At 42.6% G+C, this 26883-nt stretch overlaps 1 protein-coding gene across 1 annotated transcript in view; it reads right to left on the bottom strand.

The window, feature by feature from the left end:
* The window catches only part of LOC148874678 (S-adenosyl-L-methionine-dependent methyltransferases superfamily protein), a 35864-nt gene extending 16791 nt beyond the window's left edge, over positions 1-19073 (bottom strand). Inside the window, exons 1-7 of the mRNA XM_088963560.1 lie at positions 18194-19073; positions 16503-16583; positions 9191-9269; positions 6600-6741; positions 6408-6477; positions 6225-6289; positions 6045-6123 (exon numbers count right to left, since the gene is read on the bottom strand). Coding sequence (XP_088819686.1) covers positions 6045-6123; positions 6225-6289; positions 6408-6477; positions 6600-6741; positions 9191-9269; positions 16503-16583; positions 18194-18361 — 684 coding nt within the window. The 5' untranslated portion in view covers positions 18362-19073. The remainder of the gene's footprint in view (positions 1-6044; positions 6124-6224; positions 6290-6407; positions 6478-6599; positions 6742-9190; positions 9270-16502; positions 16584-18193) is intronic.
* Between the last annotated feature and the right edge of the window lie 7810 nt (positions 19074-26883).

Below are 26883 nucleotides of genomic sequence, written 5' to 3'. Positions count from 1 at the left end.
TAGAACCTAATAAAAACAAGGGGGTCGACTGAATGGAAGACTAATCAGTTCGACTAAACCCTCCTGTTCTCTCTTTCTCTTGTCTTCTTCCTCATCTTCTTCTTCCTTCTTCACTGGTTCGGACTACTGTAGCTGCTCCAAAACATGGTATCAGAGCAAGGTTTCTGACCTGCTTCCGCTTGCAAAGCATCTCAGCTGTGTTCGTGACACCCTCCTCTTCGTTTCTAGTTGGTTAATGGAGAGAACTGGTTCGCCCTAGGTCTGAGACATCACAGTTCGTTGCTCTCTGCTGCGCACAGTTTTCTTCATCAAGGAAGGTGATTTCAGCAGTGAATGGTTGGCTGATACTCTCAAAGGAAGGTTGGTTATTTAGTCCTCTTGTGTTGCTGGTATTTCTGGGTAGGAACCCTTCAAGAATCAGTTAGTACTGATTCGAACCTAGAGAACTAGGTTCATTGTTGCCCTAAAAAGGGCTGTGTGTGCAGTAGCCGAATGGTGTAGGGCTGCTGTGAGTTGTTGAGTGGTGTTAGGGCTGCTGTAGGTGGCCGAGTGGTGTAAGGTGGAATGCAGTGACCTTGCCAAGCTCCTTGTGGTCGTGTAATGCCCTCTTAAGTGTGTTAAACAAATCTGAACTGGGTGTAGCAGTTTGACTGTGTTGTGGTGCTTGTGATGCGCAATTTTTTTTTATTGAGTGGTTGTAAGAGGGCCTACTGTTGTGTTGTGGTGCTTGTGATGCTTATGTGGGTCGTAAGTGTGTGAAGTCAGCAGTAGTGTAAAGAAGAACAAGTGTGTGCTCCCACTGTTGTGTTTAGGGGCTGCAATAGGTGCTGAAGTATCAAACTGTGAACAACATCAATCAGCTTGTAGCTGAAAAGTAAGGTTAGAGGCAACTGTGAAAGAGTACAATGGCAGCAATAGGAGATGGCTACAATGATCAGAAACCTAATGTGGTAATTTCCTCCGACTACCTAGGGGTACAAATGACCTCAATTAAGCTGAATGGGGAGAACTATGTTCCATGGGCCAAATCAGTGGAAGTGTTTCTCAAGGCAAAGAAGAAAGTAAAGCATGTAAGAGATGAAAAGCCATCGGAGGACTCTCCAGGGTTTGATGATTGGGAGCAAGAAGATGCTCAAATCATGACTTGGCTGTGGAATAGTATGGAACCTAAAATTAGTGCCAACTTCATGTTTCTTGATACGGCTAAGGATATATGGGAGCATGCTAAGAAGCTATATTCTGGACAAGATAACACAACAAGAGTGTATCAGCTTTATCAGGAGTATTTTGATTTACAACAAGGAACCAAAACACTAGAAGAGTACAATGCCAACATGAAGAATATAAGGAATGAACTCAATGTCTATCACCCCCTTACTCCAGATATTAAAGTTCAGCAACAGCAAAGGGAGCAACTAGATGTTACAAGATTTTTAGTGGGGCTGAAGTCGGAATATGAACCAGTTAGAGCCCAAATATTGGGGGGCTCTACTCTTCCTACACTTGAGGAAGTATTCTCAAGGCTTCGTAGAATCTCTTTGGGACAGACAGAGAACTCCACACAGTCTGATAGATCAGCACTTGTGACAGCTCGAGGGGTTGGATATAGTACAAGAGGGGGAGGTCATGCTCCCCGAGGAGGCCGTGGCAGTTCCATGATTAGTCGGGGTGGTCGTGACTCAGGGGGAGGTCGTGGCAGAGGGAAGAATAACTCTACAAGGAAATGCACCCATTGTGGTAGAGAGGGACACACAGTGAATTTCTGTTATGATCTACATGGCCCTCCCTCTAAATGGGCTAATCATGCTGTAGCGGGTGAGGTTGATATCAGTGACAGTAAACCGGCAGACCGAACTCATCCCACATCTACATCTACCTCTGGGAGGGAAATGGTGAGCGTACCGCGTGATGAGTATGAACGGTTCCTTCAAATTACTTCACAGCATACCACTGCCACACTTGCCCAATCAGGTATTGCTTGCATGTCATCTAAAACCTCTCCCTAGATTATTGACTCTAGAGCCTCAGATCATATGACCGGGACTCCAGGTGTGTTCTCTTCTCTCTCTGAAACCTCCACATCACAAACTGTTATACTTGCCAATGGGTCCGCATCTCCCATATGTGGTGTTGGTAATATTGACATGGCTCCTGTGCCCTTATCATTTGTTTTATATGTCCCTAAGTTTCTATTCAATCTTATGTCTGTTAGTAAAATAACCAAAGCTCTTAACTGTTCCGTTACCTTCTTTCCTTCCACCTGTGTTTTTCAGGATCTCAAGACGGGGAAGAAGATTGGTGGGGGGCATGAAGCTGGTGGACTGTACTATCTTGACGGTGGTGGATCTTCAATTGCTCTTCAGACTTCGCTTACTCCTCTACAATGGCATTGCCGACTGGGACATCCATCTCTCAAGGCTCTCAAGATTTTGGTCCCGTCATTGAGTCATTTGTCAGTTTTGCAATGTGAGTCATGTCAGTTTGGGAAACATCGTCGTGTGTCCTTCAGTCCAAGAGTTGAGAGTCGTATGTTGAGTCCTTTTTCTTTGGTTCATTCAGATGTTTGGGGTCCAATCAAAATAGAGTCTTATAATGGGTACAAGTATTTTGTCTCCTTTATTGATGATTGTTCAAGAATGACATGGATTTACTTAATGAAAGAAAGAAGTGAATTGTTTTCTATTTTTCAAAAATTCCATGCTGAAATACGCACACAATTTGGTGTTCCAATCAAAATTCTCCGTTCAGATAATGGTCGTGAATACTTTCTTACTTCATTTCAACAGTATTTAGAACAGCATGGCATTATTCATCAGACATCATGTGCATACACCCCTCAACAAAATGGGGTAGCTGAACGGAAGAACCGTCAGCTTCTTGAAACTGTTCGGTCTATTCTTCACCACATGAATGTTCCTAAACGTTTTTGGAGTGATGCTGTACTCACTGCATGTTTTCTCATTAATCGGATGCCCTCCTTCATTCTTCATGGCCGGTCCCCCTTCTCTATCTTGTTTCCCACTTTATCTCCATTCCCATTAATTCCTCGTGTCTTTGGTTGTGTGTGCTTTGTCCACAATCTGAGCCCTGGAATAGACAAGCTAGATGCACGCTCAATTAAATGTGTCTTCCTTGGCTACTCACGGACTCAGAAAGGGTACAAGTGTTATAATCCCATTACCCGGAAGTGCTATGTCTGTCCTGATGTCACCTTTTTTGAGTCGGTCCCCTTCTTCTCAAGTCCTGAAGCACCCTCGTCTCCACCCGCACTTCCTCTTCCTCTCCCTGTCAGTGATCCAGTTCCAGATGTTGTTGTTGGAGTAGACTCATCACCTCATCCCATGCAGATCACCACCGAACATCCACCAATCCGGCAAGTGTATACACGTCGAACGGCACCGGCCCCTCCTCCAGCTTCTACCTCATCTGCGGATCCTCTCATGGCTCCTATTGTTGAACCCTCAAACCTTGATCTACCCATTGCCTTACGGAAAGGTAAACGCAGTTCTACCCTCCATCCCATTTCCAATTTCGTTTCATTATCTCGTCTTTCTACATCACATCACCAGTTTGTTTCCCTTTTATCCTCTATTTCCATACCTAACAATGTCCAAGAAGCTCTCAGTTCACCTGATTGGCGGCAGGCAATGGAGGAGGAACTTTCTGCTCTTCAACATACTCGAACGTGGGAACTTACTACTCTCCCACCTGGTAAGCATGCTGTGGGATGTAAATGGGTGTATACTGTGAAATACTTGCCAGATGGTAGTGTAGAGCGTCTGAAGGCCAGACTTGTTGCTAAAGGTTACTCCCAGTTGTATGGAGTAGACTACATGGAGACATTCTCTCCGGTGGCTAAGATTGGTTCTGTTCGTGTACTAATTTCCCTGGCAGTTATGTATGATTGGCCTCTGTTTCAGCTTGATATCAAGAATGCCTTTCTCCATGGTGATCTTGTGGAGGAGGTATATATGGAGCAACCACCTGGGTTTGTTGCTCAGGGGGAGGATGGTAAGGTATGCAGATTGAAAAAGGCAATTTATGGGTTGAAACAATCGCCGCGTGCTTGGTTTGGGAAGTTCAGTGAAGTGGTGAAGAGTTTTGGAATGAAGTAGTGCCAGGTAGATCACTCAGTGTTCAGCTATGACTCAGAAGCTGAGAAGATTCTATTAGTGGTCTATGTGGATGATATTGTCATTACTGGCAGTGATAAATTGGGGATTGGCAAATTAAAGGTATTTTTGCAAAACCATTTCCAAACAAAAGATCTTGGAACATTGAAATATTTCTTGGGAATAGAGGTTGCCAGGTCAAAACAAAGTGTAAATCTGTGCCAAAGAAAATATGTTCTTGATCTATTGGAAGAAACAGGACTGTTAGGTGCAAAACCGGCTGAGACCCCTATGGAACCAAATGTTAAGTTGAGTAGTGATACAGGAGAAGTATTTGAAGATCCTGGAAGGTATAGACGACTAGTGGGGAAGCTGAACTATCTAGCTATCACGAGACCCGACATATCCTTTGCAGTCAGTGTGGTGAGCCAATTCATGCAGGACCCTCGTATACCTCACTGAGATGCAATTCTTAGAATTGTGAGGTATCTGAAAGGAGCTCCAGGCCGTGGACTATTGTATAAACCAGGAGGAAAACTTGAAGTAGTGGGGTATACAAATGCAGACTGGGCAGGCTCAGTGAATGATAGAAGATCTACTACGGGCTATTGCACATTTCTTGGAGGAAATCTTGTGACGTGGAAGAGTAAAAAGCAGACGGTTGTGGCCAGAAGTAGTGCTGAAGCTGAGTATAGGGCCATGGCACATACTACCTGTGAGTTAGTGTGGTTGAGGAATCTTCTACAAGAAATTGGGTTTCACATGGATAAACCTATGAGACTGTATTGTGACAACCAAGTTGCACTCCATATCTCATCCAATCCTGTATTTCATGAGAGAACAAAGCACATAGATGTTGATTGCCACTTTGTGAGGGAGAAGGTCCTTGCTGGAGAGATAAACACAGAACATGTGGGCTCGAATGATCAATGGGCAGATTTGTTTACAAAAGCTCTAAACTCAGGGAAAGTGAATCATCTATGTAACAAGCTGGGATTATATGACATATATTCTCCAGCTTGAGGGGGAGTGTTAGAGTGAGCCGAATAAGGGTAATTTAGTAATCTTATGTCAGTTAAGTACTTTGCTTATGTGGCTGTTTTATTAGAGTACTCTGCCCCACACTTAAGTGAGGGCAGTTTAGTCTTTGTAAGTGTAATTAGAACCTAATAAACACAAGGGGGTCGACTGAATGGAAGACTAATCAGTTCGACTAAACCCTCCTGTTCTCTCTTTCTCTTGTCTTCTTCCTCATCTTCTTCTTCCTTCTTCACTGGTTCGGACTACTGTAGCTGCTCCAAAACACTAACAAAACGAATTTAATGAGAAAGAGGGTTATTAATTAACGATATTAATGAGAAGAGAATTCCAATTAGGTGCTAAAATTGGAATTCATATTTAAAATTATGCATTATTATAGGAGTAATTAACTAATTAGTGAGAGAGAAATTGCACTTAAATTTAGGAGTAAATATAAAATTAATGAGAGGTAATTCAGCCCTAAATATAATTTAATGAAATTAATGAGAGAGAAGGGGACTTGTATCAGGCTGTATCGGACTATTTTGGAACCGTATTGGCCGATACAGACCCGAAACAGTCCAATACAGGGCCCGAAATAGTCCGATACAGACCGATACATACGAAAAGGAATGCTACAGATAATTTCTATGCGTTCCATGTATCGGACCTGTACCAGAACGATACGTATCGGCCGATACGGTTTGATACGTTGCAAAATTTTGAACCTTGCTTGTGCATTCAATTATTTTCCAACACATGAATATACAGATTCATATATGATTGCATGTACACATACATGTCACTCTTAAAGAGTACAACTGTACAAGGACTTAGCATTCATGCAATAACAGCAAAACTTATGAGTCATAAGATTTTATTTTCAGGGAAAATCTTGCAGAAAATGTATACCTGTGCTAGAGGAGATACTCGTGGACTGATTCCTCCTTCACGCTCCATTTGTGCCACAGTGCATGCTATTCTTAGTTCCCTGGTAACAAATACCCAAGAACAAGGCAATCAAAAAAAAAAGTTAGGCATTGAATTATTTAAATACCCAATTTTCTTTTACAAGAAATAGAATTAAATAACTTCAAAGTCTCTCCACCAAGAATAGCTGCTAAGAAAAGGCCATCAGGCTTCAATGCCAATCTACACTGCAAAAAATATGTTGAAAGTGTCAGTATTAAAGACCACAAGCAGAAAAATAAAAGGTCTGTCTCTCCAAAAAATGTAAATAAATAATCAGCCCTTCAGTTAAGAGAAGCAACACACTTGTATCATGGCTCCAGGAAGATCATTTGTCCAATGAAGTCCCAAACAACTGACAATGAGATCTAGAGAACTTTACAAATGGAAGTTGTTACTAGGTAATATTTGAGGTCTCCAAAAAAAAACGAAAGGGAGTAGTAAATCCTGTTAGTTTCAACATCAAGTGGATCCACACAGATTGCTGAAGAAGCATACCTTTCCTTTATAGGCAAGAACTCCTCATCACCAACAACAAATGATGTTTCAATATCACTACCAGATGCATCTAGTACAGCATCTCTGCACAATCTTACTATGTCATATGATGTATCCATCATAATAAGCTTTTGAATGCCACCTGACATCAAGGAAATATCTTAGCATGATCAAGATACTGGATAAGATAAACCAGATTCAAAATCCTTGCAACCTGCAATTGGCGCTTTTATTGTTGCATGAAATGTCCATGCATTAGGACAAAAAGTTCATAATCTCAAAAAAAAAATGTAATTATCAGGCCATGTTTTGAGGAAGTAAACCATATTCAATAACTACAGTGTTCCAACTCTAAGAATAAATCAACCAATACATAATACACCACCTTACTTAACAAGGGCAGATCATGTTAAATATTTGAGTAGTGTTTATCAACAGAATAAGAGTATCAGTATCAATGTTTTAAAACGTGGAGGCATGACATCAGGCATTCCACTACCTAGAGGTGTGAGGCGTAGTTCAGAACGTAAAAGGCATAAGCCTCCTTAAGAGGAGGGGGGAGGAGGGAGGAGGAGGAAGAAGAGGAAGGATGATCTCATATTTCTTTATTTTTTAATAAAAATCTTTTATATTAAGAATGAAGATGCACAGTCTCCTGTACACATCTTTTCAAAGCAAGGCTCAAATTTTTGCAAAACCCAAAAATTTAAAAAAAAAAATTGAAAAAAAAAAAACAGGAACACAAAAAAAAATCACATCTGAATTTTATCCATTGCGATGTGGGAGGTGGGAATAGAATTCTCTTCTGGGAGGACCTCTGGTCGGGTGAGTCTCCTCTTAAGGTGCAATACTCTCTTCTCTACACTTTCCAGTTACAAATTTGAGTCTATATCATCTTTTGGGACCTTTTCCCAGGTTGTTCTAAGCTGGGATTTTGGGTTTAGAAGGGGTCTAAGAGGTAATGAGTGTAAATTCCTTTGTTCAACTACTAGCCAAACTGGATTCGGTCTTCTTGGTTCAAGAATATGGAGGATATGAGAGTCTAGTCTGCTTCTCCTGATGGCTCTTTTACTTGTGCAGTTGTGATTCATTCTTTAATACTCTCATACAATCCAATACTTTGGGGGAGAAATTCCAAATGAAAGAGATTTGGAGTAAGCCTATCCCGCCTAAAGTGCAAGCCCCATGTGGGAAGTATTCCTAAGAAAGATAAATACATGTGATTTTTTTATCAATAACTCAGAAAAACAATTTGATTAGAATTAAATAAAGCAATACAACGAGAAGTTGTGAAGGAAACAAAGAGGACACCAGATGTCCAAACCCCCAAATATTACATATTGGCCCAAAACATAGAATGTCTTTGTACACCTTTTTTAGCCAAACTGTTGGTCGATCTTCTAACCCAATTAATTTGAATCAGCATATCCCTGGAGAGCCTTTTGAATCTCCTAAGGCCATTCCTTAGGTGCCAAGAGACTCCTTCCCCTTTCCTCGACCAGTCCACAAAAATGAAAAAATACATAAATTTTGCAAAAAAACATTCAGGCACATGTATAATATCATATATTTATCATATTAAACAAAAAGTAAATGTGATGTATCAGAATTGTTTTTACACAGAAATACAAAAAAAAAATTATAGAAAAAATTGAACACATCTATAATTCTATATTTACACTACACTACTATTAAAATATACATAAGATTGTGGAACTTTCTTTTGACTAAAGTAATCATTTTTTAATTTAGTCCCTATTTAATTGTGAGGTTTAAATTGTAAATTGAACTACTACTTTTCACCTCATTTAATTCCCTCTATTTAAATCTACATTTTTTGACAAATGAACAAAAAAAAAGATAAAGTTTATAGAAAATTTTGGATACATTATAACTATCATTATCATCATCTATAATTGCCACGTGCAAAGCACATGCACAGTTACTAGTACCTTAAAATGAGCCTTACCTCTGTGCCTAGGCATACCTTTTATAACATTGGTACAACTAAGTTGTGTTTACACCCTAACCAAAGCATTTACCAAACCATTTTCTACCCTCCTAGTCCAAATAAACAAAGCCCATAACTCCCTTGTCAGGCTTCTTATTTCTCTCAGCATGTGTCTAGGCTACTACTTTTGCGGTGTCCAATAACCACCCTTGAGTCTCCTTCCACTACAATATCTTTATAGTTTAGTGATCTGATGCGGTCCATTGCTCCCACTGTACAATGATATCTGTCCTTTTCTCCTTTGGAGGGCAATGGTCTTTTCCTCTTTGCATTGTAGCTCATATGATGGAGCAAAGCCTTTCTCACAACTAAGAGGAGGGACCACCATCCCATATAACCTTTCTACTATAGTATCTAACAAGTAGCAAGAACCCTAACCCTGTTTACACACTAAAGAAATTATGATGATAGTACTGCAGCATCAATTCCACAAGAATCATCAGAAATTCAGATTTAAAGAAATTAAAAAAAAAGCATATCCAAATAGAGAATACATAAGATTAATACAGTTTGTTAAATTGAAGCTTAATAACAAAATAACAAAGAGAAGTATATAACAAAGTTACAAATGAACACTAACCTCGCCCACGTAACAAACGCCTGATAGCTTCTAAGGAACCCCCCAGGCATAGTGCTGTAGGAAATGTTTTTTTGCAATCCTGTAAAAAGTAACAGTAAAAGCAATTTTTTATCAGGAACTGAACAAGTATTTATTAAGAAAGAAAAGAAAAGATTAATAAGTTAGGGGAACGTCACTTATGATGCTTAAAAAGAACCCTCTTTATCATTAATAAAAGAAATTATCGATAAGGGATGCAAGCGAGTCCTAGGCCACTAAAAGGTCACAAGATGTATAAAAAGAAAAACAAGAAAAGGAAGAAGTTTAAAAACCCACATAACCAAAAAAGCATAGAGATGACCTACTATACAACTCAACCCTAGGAATACCACCCTTAGCAAGGCCCACATCTATAAATATGTATGGGAAAACTAATTGGTTTCTCTCTTTATATTTCAGTATTCTCTAATGGCAATAATATTACATTGTTGTCTTCCCTCATCTGTGCAACAGGCCCAAAATTTCACTTTCTTTGAGTTTTTTTTTTTTTTCTTTTCAATGGATCATAGAAATTTTGGTAGTCCATAAAAAGACGACATGAAAAAGGACAGGGAGGCCTCGACTTTTCATGAAACACACTTTACAAAAATACAAAAATTCGTGAAATATCATCATCTCTCACCATATCCTTCCAATTCCCCTCAAATTTTATCATAGACATATATCTGAATTCCTGGCAAACTAATGTCCAATCCATAACAAAAGAACTAATATTTTTGCAAATCCTGTGTATAGGTCCTGATGCATTTGTCCACTCTATGACCTATGTTCTAGTTGTCATGGATTACTTTCTCATTTGAGCAAACTTAAGTCTTCTTTAAAGATTCAGTTCCTCATTTACAAATTTCACTATTCAGCAATGAAATTGCAGCTGATAGTGGCTACTTGCAACAAAAACCAATTTGCAAGGAAGAGACTTGAGGACAAGGAGAATAAAGTTACCATCATGCTTGCCACTGCTAACTTTTAATAGCAGGATCAGTTTTTATAAATAAAACCTCAACTAATGTTGCTTCTCAGAAAAAAAAGGGTATTCATCATTCTATTTATCAAAAAAGAAGCTACTCATTATTTTTTCTGCTGCTAACTTTTAACAGCAGGAACAGGTTTTACAATAAAACCTCAACTATTGTTGCTTATCAGAAAAGGTTATTCATCATTCTATTGATCAAAAAAGAAGTTACACATCATTCTTTGCTTTCTCAAGGTTTATTGCCCTGACCTTTCCTCCCAGTAAGTCTTGGGAGTATGGATCCCCTTTTGCATGACAACCACACAAGAACAACCCACCATTTTCCTTGCCTTTCCCTCTGAATCAAGTTTACACAAACCATCCCACTCTCCAAGAGTTTTAGCACTTGGCACCAATATCAAGCTCATATAGTGATCGGCACAAAGAGCGTTAACAAGTTTAACATAGTCTAGCTGATTGCAATCCTCTGCCAAATACACAGAGCTGTGCAATGTGCTTTTCAATCACCTTAGCACCATGTGCCATGGAGTTCTTCAGCACAAGCTGCAAGGCTGTCATGATGTCCATTGGCTGTCCTAGAGACAGGGCATCAGCACCCTCTTCTCCTAACATTTTTGTGGTTGCAGTTCAGACGCAAATTCTCTTTCCTGAGTGATGAAGTCATTAGATTTACATAGAAGCCCCAATATACATCAGATTATAGCTTTGCCCAAAATAAACTAGGCCTGTCAACTCCTTGCTTTGCCAAAACATCTGCCAACCCATTTGCAGTCCTTCTTATCCAGCTAAAGGTAGAATTGAACCTCTAGGATATCAATTTCCCTGAAAGCATGTCTATATCTCCAAGGAGCTGAACTGAAATTTTTGGTCCATGAGATGACTAATTGTGAGTCTCCTTCCACTATCAATTCCCTTACTTCTAGCTGTACTGCAAGTCTCAAACCTTGTAGGAGAGCCAGGATTTCAGACTGAACTGAATCTCCAAAACCATTTGGTCCTGAAAATAGGGCAACACCTCTCCTAGGTGGTTTCCAAAAACTCCTATTCTTGTCCTTCCTGGATTGCCCATCGAGCTGCCATCAAAGTTCAACTTTAGCTTATTCAAAGTTGGATGTTTCCAATCCAATCTTATGCTTTCAGCAGGTCTGACTTTTGTACCACTTAGTCCAGGATTTTAATATGTCATTTGTTGAGAATTCTCAGAGAAAAAGATCCAAAGTTTTTACCCAATGTATCATTCTTACTGTTAATGGAGAGCGAGAGGAGTGTGATAAAAAGAGGATTCAATTTAAGAAGTGAAAACATGAAATTAATTAGATGGAATGTGAGAGGTTTGTGAAGTGCAAGGAAAAGGAGTGTGATAAAAGACCTAATAAAAAGAGAGGGTCCTGATGTGGTAATGCTGCAAGAGACCAAATTAACAGAATTGGATCGAAGGGTGATCAGTAGTTTGTGGAGAGCGAGAGGAATAAGATGGGTTGAGGCCCCATCTTGGGGGGCTTCAGGGGGTATAGTGATTTTGTGGAAGGATGAAGTGCTTGAAGCAATAGAAGAATTGATAGGTAGCTATACTGTATCAGTAAAGTTCAAGAGTGTGGAGGATGGATTCAATTGGGTGTTAACTAATGTCTATGGACCAAATACTTGTAGAGAGAGAAGTGATATGTGGGAGGAACTGTATACAATTTGGGGTTTGTGGGAAGGTGCTTGGTGTTTGGGAGGGGACTTCAATGTGATAAGATTTTCCAATGAAACTTCTAAGCCCAATCAGTTTATCACCACTAGTATGAGGAAATTTAATGAATTCATAGACTTGTGTGAATTGAAGGAGATCTCCCTGTTGCAATCCAATTTCACTTGGTCCAATTTTCAGGAAAACCCACTATGCTCAAAGCTGGATAGATTTCTGTTCAATAGAGAATGGTAAAATCATTGGGAAGGTTTGGTTTCCAGGGCGTTTCCTAGAGTCACTTCAGATCACCACCCCATTAGATTAGGAACAGAAATCTTCATACATGGCCCTGCTCCTTTCAATTTTGAAAACATGTGGTTGACGCATCCCGATTTTATTCGGAAAGTGGAGGATTGGTGGAAGGAGGAACTAAGAGGAATAAGGTTGAAAGGAATCAAATTACATAAGAAATTGCAAAGATTAAGATCTAAAATAAAGGAGTGGAATAGGGATCATTTTGGAAGGTTAGAAGAAAGTAAACTGCCTAATTTCCCAGATTGAAGAGTTAGACAATGTGAAAATTGAGAGAAACCTCCGTGCGGAAGAGAGGGATTTAAGATGGAAATCAAAAAAAAAGAATTGGAAGAAGTCCTTAAGAGAGAGGAAATATCTTGGAGACAAAAGTCAAGACAAAAATGAATAAAGGGAGGGGATGGGAATACACAATTCTTTCATGCGACCGCAAATGGAAGAAGGCGCAAAGACTAGGCTGGAAATCAATGTTGAGCTAATATCAAATCAAGATGAAATTGCCAGAATCTTTGTGGACCACTTTAAATCCCTTTATAGGAGATCTCTGGAAGATAGATTAAGCTTAGAAGGTTTGCAGTGGCCTTTACTAGATGAGGAGGCGGCAAATTGGCTGGAAAGAGATTTTGGGGAAGAAGAAATAAGAAGGGCAGTGTTCTCCATGAATAGGTTTAAAGCACCGGGCCCAGATGGATTCACAATGGCTTTTTATCAGAATTGTTGGGAAGTGCTAAAAGATGATTTAATGAAAGTCTTTAAGGAATTATCAAATACACATATTGTTAGCGCTGGAGTTAATGCAACTTTCTTGGCCTTGATTCCAAAGAAAGGTGATGCTAGCCATCCAAAGGATTTTCGACCCATTAGTCTAGTGACTAGTGTTTACAAGATAATTGCTAGTCCTATCATTGAGGATCAAAGTAATTCTCCCCTCCCTCATCAATCAGTATCAAGGAGCTTTTGTTTAAGGGGGACAAATAGTTGATCAAATTCTAATAGCCAATGAATGTGTAGAGGAGATGAAGAGGTCTAGGAAGGAAGGTTTTGTGTGCAAATTGGACTTGGAAAAGGCATATGATATGGTTGATTGGGGATTTTTTTAAAGAAGTTCTGCATCAATGGGGGTTTAGGGAGAGATGGTGCGATTGGATGCTTGGGTGTGTACAATCTTGTCATTTTTCTATCCTTGTTAATGGAGTGGTAAAAGACTTCTTCCCAGCTTGCAGAGGGTTAAGGCAAGGTGATCCCCTATCACCTTCCTTTTTACTTTAGTGGCAGATGTCTTCAGTAGACTTCTCTCTAAGGCAGACAGAGAAGATGATTTTAGGGGTCGGAGAGTGGGTAGAGACAATATCCCACTTACTCATCTCCAATTTGCAGATGATATCATTATTTTTTGTGGAGACATTAGGAAAGTCAGGAGATTGAAAAATCCAATCGAGAAGTTTGAAAAAGTATCAAACATGAAAATCAATTTGGACAAGAGTTGCATAGCAGGGATTAATTTGGAGGGGATGGTCCTACAAAGGATAGCAGATTGCCTAGAATGTCATATCACCCCGTGGCCTCTGACCTATCTAGGGCTTCCCCTAGGTGCAAACCCAAAGGAAAGTAGGCTTTGGAATCCAGTTATAGAAAGATGTAAAAAGAGATTGGCTGCTTGGAAGTTACATCTCTTTGGGAGGTAGGATCACGCTGATAAAATCAACTCTGGCTAACCTACCCATCTACTTTCTCTCTGTCTTTAGGATTCCGCCAAGAGAAGAAAAGAAATTAGAAAAAATTATGAGGGATTTCCTTTGGGAGCCGGGAGAGACTAGAAAGGACCACTTAATAAAATGGGAGGTTGTGTGTAAAAGAAAGGAAGAAGGTGGTTTAGGTCTAGGGAATGTAAGGAAGAAGAATACAGCTCTATTAGGGAAATGGTTCTAGAGATGGCCTCTTAAGAGAGAAAACTTGTGGGTTGAAGTAGTGGCAGGTATACATGGTAGATTGGAAAATGGTTGGGATGCTGATGTGTTGCGTAGGGCTACCTTGGCAGCACCTTAGAAAGCAATTCATAGCCTCCTCCCTCAATTTCTCAAGTATCAGGTATGATGTTGGCTCAAGGAATTTAATTCATTTCTGGGAAGACACTTGATTTGGTGATCGGCCTTTAAAGGAGGTTTTTCCTTCTCTGTATTCTATTTCGTTGTATAAAAATAAGGTCATTTCAAATTTTTTTGTTCTTCCTTCTTTGCCTTTGAGTCTTAATAGGGATCTCAGATTTCGTAGGGGTTTGAGGGATGAGGAAGCAACTTGTCTGTCAAAGCTTCTCCTTCTCCTTGATAGTGTTTGCTTAGAGCTTTCTTGTCCAGATAGAAGAATTTGGTTCCCAAGCTCTAAAGGTTCCTTTTCTTGTGCCTCATTCTTTAAAGCTCTTTGTCAGTCCTCTTCCTCTTTGTCCTTTCCTTGGAAAGAAGTGTGGTTTCCAATGATTCCCCCTAAAATTCGGGCCTTCTGTTGGGAAGTGGCTCTTGGGAAAATTAACACACTGGATTATTTGCAAAAAGAATAGGCCTTTTTTGTGTATTTCCCCAAAATTGGTGCACTCTATGCAAATCTAATGATGAATCTTGTTATCATTTACTAATTTCCTGTTCTTTTGCTACAAATATATGGGATTGGTTTTTCTCTTTGTTTGGGTGCAAGTGGAATATGCCAACGGAGATAAAAATGTTGTTTGACCCATCTACCTTTGTGTTACCGAAGAAGAGGAGAAGAGTAATGTGGAGGTACACTAGAGCAGCGATGGTGTGGACCTTGTGGGAGGAGAGAAATGCCATAATCTTCCAAGAGAAAGAAAAGAGCAAACAACAAATTGTGGAGTGTGCAATGACTAGGGTTATACACTGGCTACAAATGGTGGAACTATTCAAAAATTTCGCATTTGATGATATTTGGAGGAATTGGTCTTTAGTAGCTTCTAGCTCAATGCAGAAGGTTATGGCAAGATTGGCTTGGGCTCCACTCATTGAAGGATTTTTGAAATTAAACTTCAATGGGAGTAGTCAAGGCAACCCAGGCCCAGCTGGAATAGGAGGGGTCATCAGAGACAAGGAAGGAAACTTAAGAGCACTCTTCTCAGGACCAATGGGGAATGGAGACTCCTTAAAGGCAGAATTGTATGCAGCCCTACAAGGTATACAGATTGCAAGTGAGTTAGGATTGGAAAATTTGGTGATAGAAGGGGACTCCAAGGTGGTGGTAGGTTGGCTAAAAAACCCAGATTCAGTGATCTAGGTTTACAGGAATGAATTGAAGAAATTCAAATGGTTAACTCAGCAAATGGAGGTAACTATACAGTGGGTGGAGAGGGAGGCAAATGCTTTTGCTGATTCTCTAGCTAAACAAGGGATAACCAGGGAACAGTTGTACTGGGCCCAAGTGTAACTTTATGATGCTTATGTATCAATGAGTGAAGCTGCACCTCGCACCTCATATTGGGATGCTTGTAACGAACTATTTATCATTCGCTTCTAATGAAATCAATTGAATTTTCATCTATCAAAAAAAAATCAACTGAATTTTATCTATCCAAAAAAAATTCTTACTGTTATGGCTTCAATTAAATCCTCCTTAGATTTGCTCTTCTCATTAAAGATTCTCTTATTCCTTTTTTCCCATACAGTTCAAACCAATGCTACTCTTGCTGCCGTCCACAAATTTCTTCCTCTCTTTTTCTGTTGCCTTAAGAAACTAGAGTTGAACAAGCCTACCACATTCTGTGGAGGAGTCGATTAACAAATAAGGAAGGCTCTCACCACTTTCCTTGCAAAGGATACACATGAGGAGAGAGGCACTTATTTGGCCTCCTTTTTTGTAGCAAGTCATAGGTGTGGTCTTCCCAAGGAACACTTTCCAACAGAAAGCTTGTACTTTGGGAGGGATAGGTTTGCACCAGATTTCTTTTACTGGGAAGTTCACCCTCAAAGGGATAGGTTTGTACAGAACAATTTTATAAAAGTAATTTCGGATAAAGTGATGTTATGAAAATAAAAACCAAAAACATCTCACTGCAGATTTTACAATTAATTCTCTGAAAAACAGCTGCCCAACTTTTTGTGCTTCAAATAAAAATTGTAGATTGCGGACATCAATACCAGCAAAAGGTTCAACCACTCATCTAATTATGAGCAATGTAAACATTAAAAAAGGATGTATATTGTTGGTGCAGTTAACTTATTCACCAACATCAGTAGTCATAAAGAGAAGGAAAAGAGAGAACATAATAAAAAAGAAACACCCATTAGGAAAATAACCAAGAGAAAATTTACAACCTCCAAACGATCTAATAGGTTATCAGCAATAGTGTCCACAAAAGAATCTTTGGGGCACATTAACCACGCTGCTCGGTCACGCTGCCAAAGAAAAGAAAAACACCATTAAAACTCAAAGAAAAAGGGAAAAAGAAAAGCATCTAATAATTGGCTAATAAAAATAATATTGGCAGTTTCACATTCATTGCAGTTTGTGATACTTATTTTATAGATTTGACTCTAAAAATAAATCGTTCTTTTCCCTTTCTCTTGCCCTCCAATAATTTTTTTTTGCTACCCACCAAAGAGAGAATACAAGACTACTTTTCCTTATTTGACTGATAAAGGCATGTATTTTCTATCACTTGCTTTCCACCATTTCAGCTTAGGCTTCTTTTTGGATAATGGAAGAAGTTCTAAGAAATGCTCTACAACATCTATTTAGCCAACATTTATTTTGATCAACTAAACACCACTGTAGCAAGCTCATCATTGGCAGATCTGGGACCCATATGAATGAATGTTGACCTGGACACAATGGATCTTTCATATTTAATATAATTTCTGATCCCCCAAGGTCCCGGGAAACAAGTAACCAGTGAATCATAACCTGGGAGTCATAATCATCAACAATCCTCTCATAACCCAATAAAAGAACTACAGTCTAACAAAGATGGATTTAAGTCTCTACTCTAGATGAATTGCCAAGACCTACATGGCCTGAGAAAGATCATAAGAAGTCTCCCTAGTGCTACTCCTGAAAGCAACCCCAATCCATAAGGACCATAGGTTTCCAAGAAGCCACCATCAAGATTGACTTTGATGACACTCTAGACTGGGAGATAAGGATTCAGGCCAACACATTTCAATTGAGAAGTGTGAGATTTCAAGATAATCTGCAGCAGACAACAAATAAACAGAAATGCCTATGAACCCACTTTCCATTTCTCAACCATGACTCCACACATTCACTAGCCACCAGTACCCTTCCAATATTTGTCTACCTTCCACAAAAGCCATTTGAATCTCACCCACATATTCACTTTGATTCTTTTAAGTCCTTTTTCAAAAAAAAAAAAAAAAACTAGAGATGCGACTTGCTGATCTGAAATCATTTAGTTCAATTGCTCCTTCCTTTATAGGAATCAACAAAATTAAAGTAAAATTAGCACTTTTTTATCAGCAAAGTAGAATTTGCACTTTTCACCACCATTTTTCCGAATAAAAAATTTCTTGAACATAATCAGCACTTCTTCCTTCATGATATGCCAAGACAATTGGAAGGGCATATTAAAGCCATCCAGCCCAAGAGTTTTATCCCAATTTATGTATATTACGACATTGAAATGTGTTAATGGAAGATCTGAATCCTGGCACTCCCGAGAATCTGTCAACATTTCTCTTAAAAGGTTTTAAATGGATCGCAACGAATTGCCAAAAAATGGTAAAGCCCTGAGTTTGATGTCCAAAACAAGCACCTAAACCCAGTTTAGGTAAAACAAAATTATAGCATACAATCAAATAAGACCCTCACAAGCTTGATCAATCCAAACTCTGCCATCTTTACTTAGAAAGGTTAGGAAAATCACATGTTCTTCCCAGGAAAGAATCACTTTTTCAAGTTTTCCATCGGAATGCTTAAGACCCAATCCATATTTCCTCAATTTTTCCATACTGGGCAGAAAAACAGAAACAAAAAGAGAGTAGTTTACCTGTTTTCGCTTAAGATGACGATCGAAGATTTTGACCTTAGAGCTCTGGAACCCATCACCTTCGCCCGTACAAAATGAAGCTGAAAGAGGAGACTGAATAGAGTAGCAGTAATGGGGTTCTTTCTTCCAAACTCCTCTCCGAAGAAGTCTCCTCGCTACTTGCAGCATCACTCTAGTCACGACGAACACTGAACAATGGTACGACAATTCAATTCGTCGGTTGTTGTTCCATAAAGGTAAAATCCCTTAGGCTACGTTATTCCGGCGACCTACTCTATGCCGCCTCGGGTTCCGTTAAGTCTCGCTTTTTCGGAAAGGAAGGTCTTCACCGCTCACCAGGACTCTAAAGATCCGAGTCTGGCAGCTAACCCCGACCAAACGACATCAACTCGTGGCGACGACATCTACCGAAGAACTACGTCCGCGTCAGACGCCACAAGAAACGGGTATGGATTGAACACGCTGACGCTGTCTCTGGCCTCGCCGTCAGCAGTGGTTTAATCTACTCTGTTTGTTTCATGGGGCAAGTGCTTGAAAGTATGGCGGGCGTCCGTTGCTTGGAGTCCGTCGGATTTAGCCCTTTAATGACATTGTCACACCTTACACCTCATGACAATTAAGTATTGCATACATATCGAGCTCGCCACCAAGCAGCTCGTCATAGACAATTCGCCACTAGGTAGCTCACCACAGACTGCTCGCCATCTTCTAGCCTGACACCACCATACCCCGCATTTTATGAGATTGTGACTTGTAACGGTTATATTAGCTCACCCACTCCCCGTTTTTTATGAGAATTGACAGTTTTACCATTTGATGGCATTTCACCCACCTAACACGCAAATAAGTCCCATCACAGTGGGAATCCAGGAACTGCTCCACCTAATCCACGTGGACTCCAGTATATAAGGACCTCACCCCCTGGGGTGAAGGTATGAGGCGAGAGGATGGTTATCCCTACTCTCTAGCTCTCTCATTCTCTAATATCATCTTCAAGCTCCCGTCGTCTACAAAGATGAGTTGATCATCTCCTGTAGGGAGCAGTCGGGTTTCACCTCCAAGCAGTTCATCAAGGTAGCTTAGCTCCCGCCGCTCATCAAGGTAGCTCACCTCCAGGCAGCTCATCAAGGTATCTCACCTCCAAGCAGCTCATCAAGGTAGCTCACCTCCAAGCAGCTCATCAAAGTAGCTCACCTCTAGGCAGGTCATCAAGGTAGCTCACCTCCAAGCAGCCCATCAAGGTATCTCACAGTCCATCAAGGTAGCTCACCACCAGGCAGCCCATCAAGGTAGCTCACCACCAAGCGGCTCATCAAGGTAGCTCACCTCCAAGCAGCCCATCAAGGTAGCTCACCTCCAGGCAGTCCATCGAGGTAGCTCACGACCAGGAAGCCCATCAAGGTAGCTCACCACCAGGTAGCTCATCAAGGTAGCTCACCTCCAGGCAACCCATCAAGGTAGCTCACCTCCAGGCAATCCATCGAGGTAGCTCACGACTAGGCAGCCCATCAAGGTAGTTCACCACCAGGCAGTTCGCCACCAAGTAGCTCACCGCCAGGCAGCTCGCCCACTTCAGCCTTTGAGTCACAGGCCACTTGGGAGCAGACGAGCTGACGAGGTACTTAGCCAAAAAATTGACACATCACAAAAAAAATGATACGTGACCAGAAACGGTTACATCATTTGGCGTTGTCTATGGGAACACGCTACAAAAAGCTAAGTTCTCATCCTACAAAAAGCTAAGTTCTTATCTTACAAAAAGCCAAGTCCTCACCCTTTTTAGAAATTGAAGCTCCCGCTTCATAGTTTCCTTTTTCCTATGAACTCAAAGGAACTGAAGCTCTCGCTTCATAGCTCTAAGCCCCCCCCCCCCGATGACCTTGCGTGGCTTGCGCGCGACCTGGCAGCCTGGCACATGCGCCGACCTGGCGCGACCTAGCACGGGCGCCGACATGGCAGCCTGGCCCAAGCGCGAATTTACGAACTGAAAAGGCACCAGCCTCAGAAACAAGTAAGCAAGCTCTAACTCCCAAATTGTGATTTTTAGCTCGCAAGTCTATTATGAGAGTACTGACTTAGCCATCAGAGCGACCTCACCGGGTTAGCCACCCCGAGTCTTTTGACATTTAGTTCTTTACAAATCTCTAAGGATCAACGAAGTTCAGGAGCGGACTACGAGTCCCTCCCAAAGCCTAAGGGCCACTGCTGCTGAAAGACCTAGTCGCCTCTTCGGCATGGGCAAAAGTTCAGGAGTGGACTACGAGTCCCTCCCAAAGCCTAAGGGCCACTACTACTAAAGACCCAGTCGCCTCTATGGCATGGGCAAAGTTCAGGAGTGGACTACGAGTCCCTCCTAAAGCCTAAGGGCCATTACTGCTAAAGACCCAGTCACCTCTTCAGGCATGGGCAAAGTTCAGGAGTGGACTACGAGTCCCTCCCAAAGTCTAAGGACCACTATCACTGAAAGACCCAGTCGCCTCTACGGCATGGGCAACACTATTGCTGAAAGACCCAATCGCCTCTTTAGGCATGGGCAAAGTTCAGGAGTGGACTACGAGTCCCTCCCAAAGCCTAAGGGCCACTACTACTGAAAGACCTGGTCGCCTCTACGGCATGGGCAACACTACTGTTGTAAGACCTAGTCACCTCTTTAGGCATGGGCAAAGTTCAGGAGTGGACTACGAGTCCCTCCCAAAGCCTAAGGGCCACTACTACTGAAAGACCTGGTCGCCTCTATGGCATGGGCAACACTACTGCTTAAGACCCAGTTGCCTCTTTGGCATGGGCAAAGTTCAGGAGTGGACTACAAGTCGCTCCCAAAGCCTAAGGGCCATAATATTGCTCAAGAGCCAGCCGCCTCGTTGGCATGGACAAAATCAACAAAAGTGGACTATAAGTCACCCCAGAGCCTAAGGGCTATAGTACTAAACTGGCAGAGACCTCAGCACCTTACGGGTAGCTCGCTTCCAAGCAACTCCCAGAGCCTAAGAAACTGAATCAACGCTTATGAGCTCGTCGACTTACAGGCCAAAAGGAGAAATCTACTCCCTTCACCCAGTAACTTTCAACTCGGGAGTGGGGGGCAAATGATGAGGGCGGATTTGGCCCTCTAATAACATTGTGACACCTAGCACCTCATGACAATTAAATGCAGCCTCTTGACAACTAGACAGCTCGAGCTCGCCACCAGGCAGCTCGCCACCTTGCAGCACTTACAGGCAGCTCGCCACCTTGCAGCACTTACAAGCAGCTCGCCATCTTGTAGCCTGACACCACCGTACCCCACATTTTATGGGATTATGACTTGTAACGGCTATATTAGCTCACCCACTCTCCGGTTCTGACGAGAAGGGACAATTTTACTGTTTGATGGCATTTCACCCACCTAACACGCAAACAAGTCCCATCACAGCGGGAATCCAAGAATTGCTCCACCTAACCCACGAGGACGCCAATATATAAGGACCACACCCCCAGGGGCGAAGGTATGAGGCGAGATGATGGTTATCCCTACTCTGTAGCTCTCTCGTTCTCTAATATCATCTTCAAGCTCTCTACTATCAACGTGCTAACTTAGCCATCAGAGTGACCTTGTCGGGTAAACACCCCCGGGTTCTCTGATTCAGTTCTTGCAGGTCCCTCAGCTCCCGCCATCTAAAAAGATGAGTTGATCATCTTCTACAGGGAGTAGTCGGGTTTCACCTCCAAGCAGTCCATCAACGTAGCTCAGCTCCCGTCTCTCATCAAGGTAGCTCACCTTCAGGCAATTCATCAAGGTAGCTCACCTCCAAGAAGTTCACCAAGGTAGATCACCTCTAAGCAGCTCATCAAGGTAGCTCACCTCCATGCAATTCATCAAGGTAGCACACCTCCAGGCGGCTCATCAAGGTAGCTCACCTCCAGGCAGCCCATCAAGGTAGCTCACCACCAGGCAGTCCATCAAGGTAGCTCACGACCAGGCAACTCATCAAGGTAGCTCACCACTAGGCAGCTCATCAAGGTAGCTCACCTCCAGGCAGCCCATCAAGGTAGCTCACCTCCAGGCAGTCCATCGAGGTAGCTCACGACCAGGCAACCCATCAAGGTAGTTCACCACTAGGCAGTTCGCCACCAGGTAGCTCACCACCAGGCAACTCGCCACCAGGGAGCTCCACTTCAGCCTTTGAGTCACAGGCCACTAGGGGGCAAACGAGCTGACGATGTACTTAGCCAAAAAATTGACACATCATGAAAAAATGATACATGACTAGAAACGATTACATCAAAATCCAAGGCAGATCTCCGTTGCATCCAGCTGGAGAGGAGTGGTTATTCATTCTCTCTTTCTCTCTTCTCCTCCTCCTTTTTCTTCTTCTTCTTCCCCTACTTCCCTACTCCTCTATAGATCGTCTTCTCCTCATCATCTCCTACAGCAGCCTTAGAGTATTCATTATATTTATTATTTCATATAAAAGTGCAAATTTCTAAACAATTCTTATACTTAAATTTAGCTAATTGATTAACTTTACTTTCTTAAATACCCCTATGTTTCTGAATATTAAACCAGATTTTAACTTGTGCTACATTGGTAAATTACAATAATTGTTTTGAGTTTTCTAATAGAAGTTGATTTACATTCTTTAGATATAAAGAGAAAAGTAAGGAGGCTTGCTATTTCACAATGTGTGTGTATGCATATGCGCGCATGTGTATGGTGTAATGAGGTGCACCCACGTGATCAACTGTCATGATTCGATCAGGTGTAATGAGGTGCACAAACGCATTTTTGTGCAAGGCTGACCGTTGATGTGATCAACAACCACGACTCGATCAGGTGTGATCAAGAGGCACCATTCAAAATTAACAGTCATTAATTGTTAACTACCTTTTAACAGTCACAATTCCTGAGGAGGTCGCGCAATGGGCCAATCTCCCTACCAATCACATAGGTGCTCGAGCTGCAACTCACACCATGGTGGTAAGTCGGAGTAGGTTTTTTTTTTTTTGCCGAGCTGATTTGTCCACGTACTGGCAGGTGAACTCCTCTATCCACGCCTTGGCACTCCAGGCGGAGAGACACTTGAGACGGGCAGAAGATGCCGAGGCAGCTTCTCATGCTGCGCGGGCTAAGGTAACGAGGTCTCAGAGGGACAAAGAGGCCTTAGGAATGGTGGTGAGACATATGGCTGACCTGAAGTTGGACTTGGAGCACTAGGTCGAGTACCTTCAGGAAGACATCGGGGAAAAGACGTAGATCTTTTCTCAGGCCATTGAGGAGGCGAAGGTGAAAGCCATTGAGGATTATGTCACCTCGCCACACTTTGACGACATGATGGTGGGCTCGTACAGACGGGGTTTCAAGTTGAGCCAATGGATGAAAAGGAACACGTAACCCAACCTTGATATCAGCGCCATAACCACCTCGCGCATCACTGAGATGACTCCACAGCTGATGATGATGCGGATTCCGAAGATGAAGCGGGTCCTTCGGGTGTTGTCGAAGTCCCTTCTGACGGCGAGGAAGATTAACCTCCAGGCTTGTGAGCTCGTTTGTGTTTTTTGCTTTTTCTTTTCCAAACACTATAAGCAAACATTTAGTAATGAAGTATTTTTTCTGTTCAAATGGGTTGTGCCAATATTCTCCATTTGCCGGAGTCACTATACTCGAGCTGCTAGACTTGTGCCCCGAGGCAAGTTAACATAGTAAGGCTATGTTCCTGATCTATTCTCCGCCTCGGGATCCATACTTATGCAGATTGCTTTCATCGATGGGGTACCGAGGTCATCTTTAGCTCGATATTCTACCCCTTTTGGTGCCAACGTCCTTGTTAGCTCGATATTCTGAGCCTTAGGGTGCCGAGGTTTTTGCTAGCTCGGTAGTGGCTCATGGCCTGCTTAGTTTGATAACTTATAAGTAAAACCGTCTTAAGTTGACGATGTTCCATGCCCGGGGTATCTGCTTACCTTCCAAGGTTCCGAGCTCATACGCTCCCCCGAATACTCTCTTCACTCGGTAGGGTCCATCCCAGTTCAGCCCGAGTTTGCCAATGCCGGGCTCAAGTACCATGATTTTGTGGAGGACCAGGTCGCCGACGCGAAAATCTCATTTCTTAACTCTGGCGTTGTAGTACCGAGCTACCCTTTGCTAGTATGTTGCAGTTTTGTTGTATGCGAGGTCCCTCGCCTCGTCAAGTAGGTCGAGGTTGGTACGCAGCTCGTCGTTATTAGTATTGTCATTGTATGCATCCAAACGAAGTGAGGGGATCTCGATTTCGGCTGGGATGACTCCCTCCGTGTCGTAGGTGAGGTTGTAGGGAGTTTCTCTAGTGGTAGTCTTCACTGTAGTTCGGTAGGTCCATAGGACACTGGGTAGCTCATCCACCCATAGTCCTTTAGCTCGGTCTAGCCTATTTTTTAGTCCGCGGAGGATAGCTCTGTTCGTGACTTCTGCCTGACCGTTTGCTTGTGGGTGCACAACCAATGTGAAGTTTTGCCAGATCCCCATGCCTTGGCACCACTCTTGGAATTTCATGTCTTCAAACTACTTACCGTTGTTGGAGATCAGTACCCAAGGTAGTTCGAAGCGGCACACTATGTTCTTCTAGAAGAAGTTCTGGACATTCCGAGCTATGATGGTTACGAGAGTTTCAACTTCAATCCACTTGGTGAAGTAGTCTACTGCCACTACTAGGAACTTCCTCCCTCCTGTTGCCGGCGGGAATGGCCCGAGTAGGTCGATACCCCATTGTGCGAAGGGCCATGGGCTGGTGAGGTACTTGAGGTTGGCAGCGGGCTGATGGTGAATATTGGCGTGCTTTTGGCACTTCTCGCATTTCCTGATTAGCCCGATGACGTCTACTTTCATTGTTGCTAATAGTACCCCTGTCGTAGTGCCTTCTGAGCGACGGCCATGGCCCCCAAGTGTCCGCCACATAGGCCTTCATGAATGTCGCGGAGTATGAGTTCGGCTTTGGGAGGTCGCAAGCAGGGCAGGTAAGGAAGCATGTAGGATCTTCGGTACAGTCATCCGTCTATCATGACGTACTTGGCTGCCTGATGCTCTACCTTCTTGGCGGCATTGCGTTCTTCGGGGAGGGTTCCATGTAGCAGGAAGCTCGTGAGTGAATCAATCCAGCTCGGTTTTGCTTGGGCGACAGGAGTGACTTCATCTGCTCCCCGGAGAATGTTGGGCCGAGGTAACTCCTCTATGTACACAGTTCTCATGGTGTTGTCACTGGTGCTGCCTAGCCGGGATAGGGCATCGGACTCAGTGTTCTCTGACCTCGGGATTTGCATGATGAAGCGTGACTGGAAGCTAAGCAATGCCTCTCTTACCTTTGCCAGGTAGGCGATAATAGCTGGCTCGCGGGCTTCGTATTCCCCCATAACTTGGTTGACCACGAGCTGGGAGTCGTTGCAGATAACTATGTGTTTTGCCTTTACTTCTTGCGCCAGGGCTAGTCTAGCTATCAACGCCTCATATTCTGCCTCATTGTTGGATGTCGTAAACTAAAAGCGTAGTGTGTACTCCAGTTTCATGCCACTCAGACTGTGGAGAACTACATTGGCTCCGCTGCCATCGTTGGTTTGAGGATCCATCTACGTGAAGTATCCATGGATCTTCATCCCAGTTCGCGCTTGGCCTAACCAGGAGAGATACCGAATTGGGTGTGACCTCACGAGGCTCGGACTCAGCCAGCTTGGGAGCACCAAGCTCACCCGAATTGGGAGCCTTGTGCTTAACTGGGCCAAGGTCCTCGGAGCTGAACGTGCATTCTGCAATGAAATCTGCCAAGGCTTGAGCTTTGAAAGCGGTTCAGGGCTTGTACTGGAGATCGTACTCACTGAGTTCGATGGCCTACTTCGTCAACCGTCCAGAGACCTCGGGCCTGAGTAATACTTGCCTAAAGGGTTTGTCGGTGAGGACGATGATGGTATGAGATTGGAAATACGGGCGGAGTTTGCAAGCCGCGATGACCAGCGCATAGGCTAGCTTTTCTATCTCAAGATATTTTGTTTCTGCTCCCTGCAATATCTTACTAACATAGTAGATGGTCGTTGGGCCCGATCTGCTTCCTTTATCAGTACCGAATTGACCACTTCATTGCTCGCCGAGAGGTACAGTTCTAAAACATCGCCCTCTTCGGGTCGGGTCAACACTGGGATGCTGGCGAGGTATTTCTTGAGCTCGTCAAATGCGATCTGGCAGCTCAGGTTCCACTCGAACCCTTTGCCTTTTATTGCCTTGAAGAAGGGCAAGCAACGGTCTGATGACTTAGACATAAAGCGACTTAGAGCAGCTATCCTGCCATTTAGCCTCTGAACTTCTTTACCTTTTTGGGGTGGTCTCATATCTAGGATGACCTTTATTTTGTCCGGGTTGGCCTCAATACCGCGCTGGTTGACGATGTACCCTAGGAACTTACCCAAGGTGACACTGAAGACACACTTGTTTGGGTTTAGTTTCATGCTAAATTGACGCAAAATTTGGAAGACAGAATGCAAGTCTTGTATTAATTCATGCGAAAACGTTGTCTTGACAACCATGCCGTCTACATAACATTCTATCTTCGTGTCGATTAAGGGCTGAAACAGCTTATTCACAAGTCTTTGGAAGGTTGCCGCAGCATTTTTCAGTCCGAAGGGCATGACCTTGTAGCAATACAGGCCGAACTCGGTTATGAAGGTGGTTTTCTCCTCGTCGGTCGGGT

Source organism: Nelumbo lutea, chromosome 1 (assembly GCF_056320005.1).
Source record: "Nelumbo lutea isolate HS-2025 chromosome 1, American lotus-T2T, whole genome shotgun sequence".
Lineage (NCBI taxonomy): Eukaryota > Viridiplantae > Streptophyta > Magnoliopsida > Proteales > Nelumbonaceae > Nelumbo > Nelumbo lutea.
The sequence above is the reverse complement of the archived record's forward strand: the minus strand, read 5'-3'. Positions and strand labels throughout refer to the sequence as shown.